Source organism: Henckelia pumila, chromosome 2 (assembly GCF_033568475.1).
Source record: "Henckelia pumila isolate YLH828 chromosome 2, ASM3356847v2, whole genome shotgun sequence".
Taxonomy (NCBI): domain Eukaryota; kingdom Viridiplantae; phylum Streptophyta; class Magnoliopsida; order Lamiales; family Gesneriaceae; genus Henckelia; species Henckelia pumila.
The window spans coordinates 69,519,774-69,534,296 of record NC_133121.1 but is presented as its reverse complement, the minus strand read 5'-3'; the positions used below and the strand labels follow the sequence as shown (position 1 = coordinate 69,534,296).

Sequence of the window (14,523 nt, the reverse complement as noted above, 5' to 3'; positions counted from 1 at the left end):
CGATCAGGATCGGAAGCTCCGAACAGGATCGGAAGCTCCGATCGATATTACGTCAGGCATGACGTGTGGCAAGATCGGAAGGTCCGATCAGGACCGGAAGCTCCGATCACCCTTATCCGGAGTCAACAAGTGATATTTTGACATGTGGCAGATCAGGATCTTCGGAAGCTCCGATGGCAGGATCGGACGTTCCGATCGAGGTTCGGACGTTCCGATCAAGGATCGGAAGTTCCGATCGTTGTCTATTAATAGAAGGCCGAGGCTTCACTTTCATTTGCCAATTCCGAGTTCTCCTTTCCATTCTAGTCCTTTTGGAGCTATTCTAGTCTTCTTAGGCTTGGTCCGGAGGTCGGCGAGGCGTTCGATAGTCGTAGCGGAGTTGTGCCCAAGTTCTGGAGGCATCGACATCAAAGGGCTAACGACGGACGAAGGTATAGCTTTTGCTTTCTATAAATATTTAGGAGTATGCAATAGCTTAGTTAAGGCTTTTAGAGCACTTTAATGATAGTAGTATCATTTGGCAGTGTAGAGCAGACTATAGGCGTGAACTTAGAGTTGGTAGAGCTTGCTCTGTTTTGAGGTACGAAAGTACTGTTCGAGATATCCTGACTGAGTATGCATGTATTATGTGACTGCATGATTTATATGCCATGATATTATGCTGCATTCATTTGCATCTTGCTGTATCTCTTTCGAGATGTCTGTTAGTAGGGTTGTACCCTATCCTGTTAGTGGATGGACTTCCATCGATTTCGGTCCGGCGTATCCACGGTTATCTCGGTATGGGAGCCACCTCCTGAAGCGACGGCACAGCGTGCTACATACCAGGGCCCGGTCTGTCTCTGTTATCTGATCTTTGATCTCGAGTCTATAGGGAGTTCACTTTGCATGCATGTATACTCATACTCTCGTACTGAGCGTTTTATGCTCACGTCTCGTACTCTGTATTTTCTGGAAACCCTATTCCATGGGGCAGGTTTGCGTTTGGACGAGGAGGGTGGATCCAAGAGGGGCTAGTCAGTGGTTGGACAGCTGGAGCTTCGTCTAGGTTTTATTACTGTTGTTTGGATTTATACAGCTATTCGATTTGGTTGTATATTATTGGATAAATTACAGATTCCTTTACTTGGGATTGTATATTGTTTATGATTTCCGCAGTTTTATTCTGATATCTGTTTAATTAAGTTAATTGCATGCATAAGTTCTGTTTAGTAGGTGATCCGGGTAAGGGTCACTACACAAGCTCTACCAGCTCTAGATCCACGCCTTTAATCCTCACTACACTTCCAAATAATACTAATATCATTATAGTACTCTAAAAGCCTTAACTAAACTATTGCATACTCCTAAATATTTTTAGGAAGCAAAAGCTATATCTGCGTCCGTCGTCAGCCCGTTGCTGTCGCTTGCCTCAAACTAGGCCACAGCTCCAATACGATGCTTGGATCGCTATGCCACTTCCGGATTCCCAACGGGACGCCTAGAAAGCCCTAGATCTAAGCTGGAAGACCAAGGAATCGAGAGAAGAGAGGTGATTGGTGCCTCTGAAAATGAGGCTCGGCACCCCTATTTATAGGCGGAGTTCGGGCTATCCGAACCCCACTTCGGAGCGTCCGAAGTCCCATCAATACGTCAGCTGTGACGTCATCTTGCTGATGTAATCAATGACGTAATACTTGACCTCGATCGGAGCATCCGAACCCCCCGACGGAGCGTCCGAACACGTTCGAAGCCTCCGATCCTGGCTTCGGATCATCCGAACTTAGGATTCTTAATTGCGATTATTTCCTTTAATTACTTTACTAGATTACGGGCTACTAAATCAGTGGTCCAGGTAGTTCCGGGTTTAACGATATAATCACCCCCGGGACCCAATATTTTTGGAGGAGTCCACCAATTGAGAATACTCTGCCATGCACGCTCATCAATTGATTTTATGGCAAAACGAATTCTTGTCTTCCATAAGGCGTAGTTTGTACCATTCAAGACATGAGGTTTGAGAAAAGAATTTGGTATTGCTGAATCCATAATATTTCCTGAAAATAAATAACTAGAATAAGCTCTTAGTGTATCAAGAGAAGACTCTGATAACACTTAGAAATATTCTGGCATAAAAAAATTCATCAGATTAAGATGTTGTCTCTAAATGTTGGCAACATCCGATATAACATGCAACGGAAATATTTAAAGCGTAAATAATAACAACAAACCAATACTAAAAATACTCAAGAATAATTACAAGTACTAAGTACTTGTGCGGTGCCTCGGGGCAAAAAATCTTTACTAGAAAATTGTAAATCATTTTACAAAACCCTAATACTAGTGAATAACATGAAAAACCAATTTTCTCAAAAGATGCGAGAAAATGAAACATAAACAGAAAAAAAAACTCCCTATGAATCAACTGATGACAGAAACGTAGGCCACCGAGAGTCGACCCTAGTTGCCAAAACTTGAGAAACACAACAAGTTCTCTCCATACTCCAAGGCAACAAGGGAAGTTGGCAAGCACGACTGTGCAAAACATCTATTTCTTCAATGCTAAAGAACTTTCAATGATATTGCCCTTCACGTTTTTGAAGTCTATATCTCTCACTCTCTCGTTTCTGTCACGCTCAATATTTCTCTATGTTCCTCACTTCTGCTTCTCGAATTCTGCCTCTTTTTAAGCTTTAGAATCCTCTCTTCAACAATCTTGATCTTGTTTTCTTTTCAAAGGTGAAAGATCTATTTAGAAGATATATAATTGAGGATAATGTCACCTAGTTTAAAATATATGCAACCAACTATTTCCTAGTTTAAAATATCTTACCACTTATATAAGATATATACATGATAACAATCTTAACCCATAATCCAAAAAAAGCAAAACTCTTAAAAAAAAGTATATATCTTTTGAATCATGAAAAAATATTAAGGAATAATTAATTCCTTTCAACATGGACAAAGTTCATGTCACCGAAGCAGGTGAAAATAGAGATACCCCATTTCATTTCTTGATGTATTTCCATCATTAATTAATTCAAGTAAGGTGAAGGGAAAAGCACATGGTTACATGCAGGAAGATAAATTATACACCTAAAACCACATATTTCTGCTTGGCATTGCGAGTACTGTCACCATGTCTCCACAATAATGCCTAAAACCTCCCTGCTGGAAGATAGGGACACCCAAAACAAAAAAAAGATAGGGACACCCAGGAAATTTAAAAAAATAAAAAAAATAAAGCGGAACATGACAAATTACGGCCGATGTTTTTGGCTTCTTGCTATGAAATTTTCCTTTTTTTTTTTTCCCCCCCAAATGGTGTGCCTTGTTATATTTTTTGCTGGATGTTATATATATTATTATATTTCACAGTGATTTTTGTCTCCATTGATCTTTCCAATATGGGGTACGACACAATGATTTAACCATTTTTATCCTCACCGCTGTCCTGTTCTTTGTAGGGAAGGTTTTCCTTTATATCCGGGGAGTAGGAAACGTCGGCATATATATGTGTCGTCGTTTGCTTGGATATATTTTCAAACGGGTACCTTTTTTCACTCTCTTTTTTTACTCTCTTTAATTTTGGACCTTTTAATTTTCCTTGATTTGATTGAACTTTATTGTCAGACTGTAGATGCTAGCGAGTAGCTAGCTAGGAGCGTTTGATCTATTTGTTTGTTTATTTGGAACGACGAAAGAAGATTTACCATATAAATTATATATCTGATGCTCATGTCATGAAGTTGTGAATAATTAATACGGCATCGTTTAAGTACTCTAAAATATTGAATCCGCCAGCCACAGTGAAAGAAATATGAAGTGAAAAAAGCGATTACAATAGTCAGTGAAAATGTTGGAATTTGGGTTATGTGTATATATATTGTGACGTGCTCGCATCATCCAACTTTGACACTGGTATGATCGTTTTTATCGTTCAATCCATTGCGTGGAGCACACAGCCGTACTGATGTGAGTGCCTTGTCGAAATGCTTGGCCTTAGTGCCAAGATACTCGCTCCAAGTGATGGCCCTGTAAAGTGGTGGGTGGCAATTGTCAACTAGTTTCGGGAGTGGGCTGATTTTGACACTTGATGGTGGTCCATATAGGTATGCGATGGAGAACCGGCGTCGAGTACGGTTCACCACGGCTCGATGGAGAACACTTGGGTATAGCCCATTTGACAGCATGTGCATGAGGTCCCCAACGTGGACCACCAGGGCTCCCGGCCGTGGCGGCACCGTGATCCATCCCTTACCGCCCTCTCGGAGCACTTGTAAACCGCTGGTGTTGCTCTGGTGGAGAATGGTGAGGATGGTGGAATCGGTGTGGGCGGCTAGACCCATGGCTCGGTCCGGGTCTGGACAAGCAGGGTATGAATTCAGCTGCAATACTGCACATCCTCCTTCCGGTTCGCTTGCCCATTTTAAGTCCTCTTCCGTTATGCCCAATGACCCTAGCATGAGCCACATCAGCCGCCCAGCTAGTTTGTTCATCTTCTTTTTGTAGTTTTCTATTGTATCACTGAAAAAATTACAAATGATCATTATATGAGAAATAGTGTTGAGGAAATATATATATATATAAACATTAATTAATTATATCATAATTAGCTAAATCTGATCTTAATTAGAGATAAGATCCAATTTAATTAGCTAGAGCTAGCTAGTATGAGAATATTGTACCAAAACTTGCGATAGTCACGAGGCCAAAGTTGGCGAGCATGATCAAGGGGTGATCCTGCAATGGTGAACCCCTCGGACCACATGAGCTTCGGAAAGAAGGAAGAAATTCGAGCCACCCCATAACCGGAAACACCATCCGGAGACCGTGCCGCCCTAAGCTTCTGATTTAGAGGCAGGGAGAAAAGCCGCTCTCCGGCCAACACAACCTGAGAAAGAAAAGTCTCGGTAATACTGTGGTTGATGACTTGGAACACACCCCATGTCTTGCATGCATGGCCGATGAGCTCGGTGGCATTTTCGTTATTGAGATCGATGACGGGTACGGATTCAGGATCGCATGTGCCACCGGACGAGGGGTACTCGTCAAAGATCCGTGTGGCCGTCCATGCATGGGAGTCGGGCAATTCCTTGATGGAATTCAGGTCCAAGAATTTTTTGTGAGGATGGACAGGATGTGCAAAAAAGGGGTTCGAAAGTACTCTGGAAGGCATGGTTTTTCGTGCCGATATATATTTTGGAAAAGAATGAATTACTATGATTCTAAAGAAGAAAGAGTTGGTGTTGGGGTTTGGGTTTTCATAGTCCTCGTACTAGCTAGTTAAAAGATGTGTATAGGCGAAGCATATATATATTTGGAGTGGGAAATGTTGTAGAAAATTGTAGTGTAAGAGATTGTGGTGGTGTCTATTGTGTTTATATAGAAATAGAGGAGGATGGTGACTACTCACCACCACTCACTTGTGGATTTTTTAATTTGTTTTGTTTGTATTTTTGTAGACTGTGCATTTTGGAAGGATAATTTTAGTGATTTTCTTTATTTGTTGTCATATTCTTTATTTCTTTTTCTTCTTATATTATTTTATTTGGGTCATGTTATGCGTACAATATTGATGGATATATATTGATGGATTACACATCGCGAATAATATATAAAAACGATCAAAATAAAGTGAATGGATGTAATTTCAAATTGAATATGTAATACAATGCATGTGTAACTCTCATAATTGTACACGGTAGCATTTATACTTGATATGTTTCAAACAACATACTCGAAATACCGATGGTTCTTTCTACCAATATTGAAGGCTTTTTTTTTTCCTTGGCAACTTTATGATTGTGAAAAAATGATAATTAATTATACAAATAGTAGGTTGAAAGTAAAATGTGGAGGATACCAAAAATTAAAACTAGGTGAAACTTTTAGTGGGGTGTAAATACAAAAATATTAAGCATTTGCACAATTGACATGTTTTTCAAAAGGTAAATACTAGTTGGGGTATTTTCTTAAGAGGACATATATTTTGACTAGACAAATTTAGCTAGGGGTCCTTTTTTGAGATGATACATATTTGACAAATGATGAAAATTAAATTGAAGGAATATATAAATATATATGTGCGTGTGGCAAGAGGGGAAAATGTGTGGAAGCAGGAAATGACCAGATTGCCCCTCTACATAGATGAGGAAAGGAAGCATCTCAACCTCACAACACTATAGAAGAGCTGAAAGAGGGCCCTATCCCTTCTCCATGTGCCTTTGTCTTGTCCTCAAGTAGGAAAACATCCCCATCATCTCTTCCCTACTTGGCCCTAACCGCCTCCACCCCCACCCCCAATCCCCCCTTTTTAACCACCAGACAACGCCATTCATGGTGAAATGACGTATCTCTCCTTGCCCTTTCGGATTTGATGAAATTTCGCTTCAATCTAGGATATGGCTAGCTAGCTAAGAGACTCACATCCATGTTAATATTTGCATTTTTTTAATCCCCAATTTGGATTAATCGAGCCTAGCCATGACAAAATAAGGGATAACCGAAATGGACAAAACAAATTCAAGGATTTTAATCCGAACGTGATTTGTTTATCGATTAATTGATGCTGTTTGCAATAAGAAAATAAAGGAGGTCGTTGTCCTCTATCGAGATATTTATTTGATTAGTTAAAGCACGACACCATTATCTACAAACGATATATAATTTTTTTGATCTGAATAATATAAATAGGAGGTAAACATAAATTATTTTTATTTTTTGTTTGATGATAAATATCCCATTCCCATTCGCGCGCTTTTGGCTTGTGGGGTTATTTAACAATTTTGTCCCTATGGACGAAGTGGACTTCTTAATCATCATCTTTATTAATCCAAGCATTTTATATAGAGAGAATTTTTAAAATGGCCTTCTACAAGTATCTATAATCAATTTTGGCCTTAATTTAGTTATTTTTTCAAATTAGCCTTTTAATCATCTCAAGTTACAAATTTATCCCTTAAACCCTATTATCACTTACTATCACCGATTTATCATTCTTATTTTTTTCTCTTTGCTGCCACCAACAAAACATTAAATCCAAGATACGAAATCTCATGTTTTGTTATTTTGATTTTTTATTTATTCTTATATTTTATTTTAGTGTATCGAAAAAGTCACAAATTTCATTATATATATTCCCTTCTCCCTCTCCCAGACTCTCACCGCCAACCATCAAATCAAATCGCGGGAGGTAATCTATTTTTCTTTTTGCATCATTTTTTATGTGTTTTTATATCATGTTTAAAGTATTGAAAATGCGTGATGAATATCACATTATATATTTTGTTATGAAATATTGATAAGTATATCACACAAAGCTAATTGTTTGAGTTTTATCTACGTGCAGTAACTAGTAATTGGATAGTATAGATTGATACATTGATATAGTTGTGGGGTTCGGTAAGAGCCAATTTTTTTTTCTTCCAAATATAGTATTGTAAATCTCTCTTAATTTATTGAGTGAGTTATAGTAATATAATCTACTAATTTAGAACATGTTTAAAAGGGTATTTTAGGATTTTAAATTCATGGAAGGCTACATTGCAAAATATTTGATGAATAAGGCTATTTTTAAAAATATGGTTTTGAAGTAGGCTAGAATCCTTAAATTCTCTTTTATATATTAATAACATCCGTCACTTATTTTGATTGAGACCTCGTTTTCGAAAATAAAGGGTTGTCCCCGAAGGGGACCCCATTCCACATGAATCAGATGTTCATTGGCTCATGCGGAGGGTAAATCGAGGTATGTACACGAGCGGCAGGGACTTGAAGGAGGGAGCACATGGCCCAATCCCCAGAGCATACCCCCACAATATTTCAGCAGGAAATATGCTCCACACGAGGATCGAACCCGCAACACTGGAGAATTTTTTCCCACATCACATCAGGCCTTACCAACTCGCCTATGCCCCTGTGGGCGATTGAGACCTCGTTTTCATATATAGGATTTGGGGCAATCGTATCCACTACCACTATCTATTGCCTCTTCCTACAACAATGAGTAGAGAATTTCATTAACATTTTTCTCCATAAAATAATATTTTTCACAATAAAATGTCGGTATGTATATATATATATACTTTTATTTTTAGATTTGATATAATACGAGACTAAGTTTTACAAGGGGCGTGCTTGTTACAAAGAGGGCACATAGAGATGCATAATCATCATTAGAAAAATTCATATGCTCTTCACGAGTTACTAACGTGGTTAATAATTTGCTGCCAAAAAAAATTAATTTAAATTTATTGAAAATTTCAAATTTATAATGTAATTATTCAATCATCGACAAATTATCGAATTTTGATTTTTTTTCCACTCAATGTAATATAACAGATAGTATTAGTCATGCAGCAAATGCTAATGATTTTTTTTTTATCGAAGGATTAAATTTTCTTATTGTTAGAATTAACGCGCAACTTATAATCAAGATTCATGTAATTAAAAAAATAAATTGTTACCTTTTTTTAAATGATGTAAATCAAATTAATGCACATTAATTTAATATTGAATCCGTTAATTTGAGACCGAGTTTGTAGTCTAATTGGTCTCATCTGTCCATCAAGCGTCAATTGACAGAGAATCTAGTTCGAATCCCTCCTCCCCCTTTGTAATAAAAAAAAAACATTGAATCCGTTTTTATTAAATTCCGAATCGAACAAGTCTCGCTCAGTTGAAAATATTTTTATTTGAAATGATATATAGTTTGTGGCATGTAATGAAAAATACATTAAGTCGAAAATGTGGATTTGAAATTTACCAAGTTAAGGATTCGTTTGGATATTTACTTATAAATTTTTTTTATAAAAGTGTTTTTTTTTAAAAAAAATTAATAATAAATATGTGTTTGAACAATTATTCTTTAAAATCATTTTTAAAGTTAGAAAATAATATGTTTTGATTTCTATTATTGGATTTGATATCCCGGGAGGATATTAGCTCAGCTCATCGATGACCCTAAGCTCAAGGACTCTCACTATCAAACTAAGGTCAGCTCAAGGAGCTCAGCTCGGGAGCTCGACCAAGCTCCTTCACCATATTTTCAGGTCGGGGAGCTCGGCCTTGGGTGCTCGGGAGCTCGGCCAAGCTCTCTCTCCATATTACTCAGGTCAGCTCGGGAGCTCGGCCTAGGGAGCTCAGCTCGGGAGCTCGGGAGCTCGGCCAAACTCTCTCTCCATATTAATCGGGTCAAGCTTCTTCACCAATTGGTTTAGAGCATCAGTTTTGAGATCGGTTCGGTATCGTGAAAGCTCAGGAAAGCTCAACAAGGCTCTCCCACTCTTACTCTATCAGAAAGCTAACTTAGCAGGTTGATTCAGCAACCTAAGTAGGTTAGCTAAGATGTTAGGATCAGTCATTTATGGTGAGCTTAGGAGTTCAGCAACAACTCATTCACTACCCTATCTATTAGTCTCTTGAAGGTAATAGCATATTATCCTTATGATGGCAGTTCAGCTCAGATTAAGCATATCAATGTTTCCTTTGTCAGACAAGATTTGGGAGAGATCTCAGCCTAGATATTCGGGATTGTGATCCCGAGATTCTTGGGTTCTTGATAAGAAAGGTAAGCATAAAATCCTGAGCACTCTCCTATAAATACCAGGTTCACTTTCATTATTTGAATTCCAATTTCACTCGAGTGCACACACCACTCTCTATATTTCGCTATCCTAGCATCTGACTTGAGCATCTGAGGGGATACACTGAAACACCTTTCGGCCCCCCTTAACACTCTTGTTCGTGGTTTCAGGTCAGCAGCAGCTCATCATCCGTTGGAGGAGTTTCATTATCTCGGCTAGTTAGCTCATCCAAGGAGATCATTTTATTAATATATATCAATTGGCGCTGTCTGTGGAAATTTTGAGTTAAGACGTGGATATGGCAGGAAGAGAAAGAAGAGCAAGAAATGTGGCTGACATGACTGTAAATTAGCTCAGCCATTTTATCACCCAAATAGTACAAACGACCCTTAATTAGAATCCACCAACTCCTCCTCCACCAGGAGGTCAGCCGAACCAAATGGATGCAATGTGGGAGGAAATTAGGAGGTTAGGTCGGCAGTTCAGAGGTCGTCCTGGGTCGTCGCAGAGCGAAAGTCTTTTTTCCCGGGCTATTCTAGATGAAGAGCTCCCTGCGAATTTTAAGCAGCCCATTATAGGGGATTAGGATGGAAGCTCGGATCCGGAAGAGCGGGGAGATTCGAAAATGCAGCCTTATTACACAGATATTCGGATGCAATCAAATGCCGGGTTTTCCTCACTACCTTGGTTAGGCCAGCTCAGCAATGGTTCATTGTGAGGATCCGAGTAATAATCTCTCATTTCAATACAATTAACCAAATAATAATAATAATTAGTCAAGCATCAATGACTAAATAAAATAAACAAAAAAAAATTTTTTTTTTAAAAAAATTGGAGCACCTCGCTCGATCGGTGAAAAACACCCGATCGAGCGAGCCCTGAAGCCAACTTCTCGGGTTGGGAATATTTTGGCCTCGCTCGATCGGCTAATCTTCACCGATCGAGCGAGCCCAAAATGCTCACTCACTGTTTCCAATATAAGGGCCTCGCTCGATCGGTGATAATCACCCGATCGAGCGGGCTTATTGTGCAGAAAAAAAAACAGAAGATCTTTTGCTGTCAAAATTGTGTCCCTTCCATTCTTTTCCATTTAGCATCATCTCATGTATAATCTATACATAATCATAGGCTAACATGCATTATAACATGATATAGTTAAAGAGGAACAGGATCACCATACTAGAATAAAGCCTCATACTAGAATCATGAGGCTACAACATGTTGTCTTAAGAATTTACAATCCTCATTTATATCCTATGAACATCAACAACACAACAACATGATAGACAATAAGTCTTGGTAATAGTAGCTACAACATAATCATGCTTCTAGTGTTTACACTAAACATTGACAACACAATGAACATCTAAACTCGGATCTCCACTCTAACTCTCAATCTCTGTTCTTCCTGCTCGCCTCTGTCCTGATCCCGAACTACCTGTTGTCATGCACACATACAAACACAACAACAGGCGGATATCTCCGGTGAGAAATACATTTCCCAGTATAAGCAACATATAGCATGCTATTGAGTTCAAGTGTAATTACTATCATAACTAATTCATAAAAATATTCATGAACCACAATACATGCTATAATTCAAAGCATATAACAAATGCATGCTATAAATCAAAGCGTAGCACAAAAACATGCTATATTCAAAGCATAACATAATCAGCCACACAAAGTCATTTATCAAATCTAAGTAGTGTCTTAGTCTTGACTCTACTTTTGTTTTTGTATGACTTCTTGATCTTGACTCTTAGTCTTAACTCTAGACCAAGACTTGACTATTTTCTCAACTCTCAACTAGGGATCCCGGTTTGAATAAGAACGCAACAAATCTCCCACCTACTCTCCCATTCGAGGAGGCGGTACGTTCTTATTCCCAAACTTTGTTCCACTATATCGATCTTCGGTCATAGGAGTCGATCTACTCCTACGCATATCGATACAAGTCCAAACATTCGGTAATTTGGCACATCTGCCTTCCTAAGACATGGCACATCCGCCTTCAACTCTTTAAGATCTAGTGGCTTATCAAGATGCAACCAATTCTAGAAGCATTAATCTAAGCCACCTACAAGAGACAAGCTAATCTAGCAAGGAAAGGCAATAGACTTATCTATCTATGCCATCATCTATCTCATACAATTCATCTATCAATTAAACAATCAAGAACATATATCTATGGACTTGAAAATAAATAAATTCCAACAAGAAACAAATAAGTATGTGGTTTAGGGAAACTCAAGTCAATCTAACTCGAGTTATATATCCCGTGGTTCGATGTTGGTTTATACATTTCTTGTCTTGGTTTCAAGCTCTTCAAGGCTATCAAACTCTGCTCCCAAATCTTGTTCTTTCTTCTACCGGTTTCGAAGTCGGGATTCTCGATTTGACGTATCTTGATTGTAAAATCAATAGATAGCCCTTCTTGTGAGGAGTCCGGAACTCTTTTCGAAATTGAATTCAGACAACCGGAGCAAAAGTTATTAAAGATTGAAGATCAAGAATTGCACTTGGGAAGAAGGGTTCTCGATTCCTTGCTGAAGTTGCAGCTGCAATTCTGAAGAAATATGGTGAGTACACGTTTAAATTCATATTCAGACAAGTGTCCAAGTCATTTTCTCATATTTGCACTTTGGCCCCTCAAGTCTTTCTTAATTGCAAATCGGTCCTCGACAAATATTTTTAATTCAATTTCAATCCTAAATAATTTAAGAATATTAGAATTTAATTCAAAACTCCAAAATTCTCAAATTAAATATACTCGGATTAAAATTAAATAATTTCCGGATTAACTCAAGTAATTCCGGGCCTTACAATTCTCTCCCTCTAAGATCGGATTTCGTCCTCGAAATCTCTTGCAATCGATACGCACATAAGATATAGAATAGGAGAAATACTGAATAAGAACTCAGATCAGGAGAATAACTCAGAATAACCCTGACTCATATCAGATTCATCTTCTCAATAACTTCTTCAGTTCTACGACGAATCCACTGATTCAAATCTGACTTGCTTTTCTTCCTTATCAAATAGTCATATCATTTGCTCGACATAGATTAATGTCTCGTCAAACTCAATTCCATCTGACTGAAGTACATAAGAAGTCTTATTCTAATATGTCGCGAATATCAGATAGAAATGGAGGAAATAAAAGTCAACAGACAAGATTTCCTATTTCTTCAGAAGTGTCATCGGATTCAACAATTCTCGGAGATAATAGTCGTCGCTTGTTAAATCAAACAATACATTCGAAATCAAAGAATTTGCAAACATACTCAATCTCCCTGTTCAAAACACAAAATCGGTGTCTAATCTGCGTATGTTTTGCTTCTCGATCATCAACTATCTTCATTCTGTTCTGAAAAAGCTTCTCGTTCTCTACCTTCATTGCGACACATAAAAAAAACAATCTGATAGCTGTTCCAGAAATTACCATCTCCAAGTGGCAATATTAGTCAGCTAATACCAAATAAGGTATTAGGATTCTGAGCATCTCCTCAACTTTTGGATAGTCAATTCAGACAATCCATCGATAAGAGGATGGTAGAATGGAATCACATACAACAAATTACTCAAAAATATCTGACAATCGATGCCACAGTCTATCAAATAAATCTAAAGTCTCTAACTTGACAATAGATTTTTAATACTTCTTGTCATCTCATCATGTCATTAACTTCTTTTACAGCTATCCTCTCCTATCCGTAGCATAACCAATATTGCATATTCGTTTATTTGTCGAAATCTACTTAGGTAAATCGCAAACTCAAAACGATCAATAGCGCATCAGTACCATACAACTCAAAATAGTACTCTGGCACAGTAGATTTCAACATCTTTGCAACATCATCGAGTCATATCAATTCCAGAAGCAAACCCTTTTGACAATTTTTCATAGCAAGGAATAACATTTCTTATATAGATCCTAGCTATTTCATCATATTGTATAACGTCAAATACAACGTATCATGCTATCTGTAAGAACTATCAAATACGATACCACAATCTCATACCAATATAGATAGTTTTCAGAATAAAATTCAACGGCATTTAATCTTCTTTCGATTCTGAACTACAAATATGTTCATAAAGCATTCAATTGATCTCGCTCAGTCTAATTAATTGACAGTTTAGGCTTTAGAACCAAGAATTCTATCACATCTGCATTCATTTCTCATCTATTAGAATCGATAAATTCTGTAACTGCTCAAATCAATCAGCTAGTCAAGGCAAACAATAGCAAGTCATCATTGTGGCCTTATTCAATTTCTGATCATTAGCCCAAAATCTCACTGGTCTGTATTTCTTTCAATTCTTGCAGTTCTGTTGGTGCCATTCTAAAAGGTACTTTCGAAGTCAATAAGATACCTGACATCAGTTACATATCGAAGTCCATCTCACAGACTGAAAGTAATACAAGAATTTCATCTGGAACATATCAGTAATTACCTAACCATTGACAGATTAGTCAATTTTGGACTAGCTTTCATTATATCTGTTTCATAATAAATAATTCCCTTGCTCTTTCTGCAATCCTCGATTCACAAATAGATAGATAGATATCAAAGAAATTCAAAATTTCAAACTCTTATCGTAGAATTCCCATCCTTTTATCAATTCAGTTCTGAATCTCATACTTTCTGAATCAATCTACGACATCCTTGTACTTGGTTAACATATCTAAACCGATAATTCAGTCATAATCTGACAAATCAAGCACAATACAGTCTCTATCTCTCACATTACCTTCAAACTTGTTGGAAAACTGGCGTTCAGATCAATCACGATTGATACCCGGTGCAGCGGAAGTTTAAAAATTTTATTATGGAACAATTCCATATTGTGGGTATCAACCGTTCAACGATTAAATTATAAGTGTGTGTAAAATTTAAATAATAATTATTAAATTTTACCTTCAATCTCGAATCGAGATTATTGGACT

The 14,523-nt window shown here is 37.6% G+C and overlaps 1 protein-coding gene across 1 annotated transcript; it reads right to left on the bottom strand.

The window, feature by feature from the left end:
* Window positions 1–3,760: 3,760 nt before the first annotated feature.
* On the bottom strand, window positions 3,761–5,307 carry LOC140884231 (gibberellin 3-beta-dioxygenase 1-like). The gene is made up of 2 exons (XM_073290925.1): window positions 4,671–5,307; window positions 3,761–4,509 (listed from the first exon to the last, which is right to left on the bottom strand). The coding sequence occupies exons 1-2, from the start codon at window positions 5,159–5,161 to the stop codon at window positions 3,885–3,887; spliced, it is 1,116 nt and encodes a 371-aa protein (XP_073147026.1). The 5' UTR covers window positions 5,162–5,307; the 3' UTR covers window positions 3,761–3,884.
* Window positions 5,308–14,523: the final 9,216 nt, after the last annotated feature.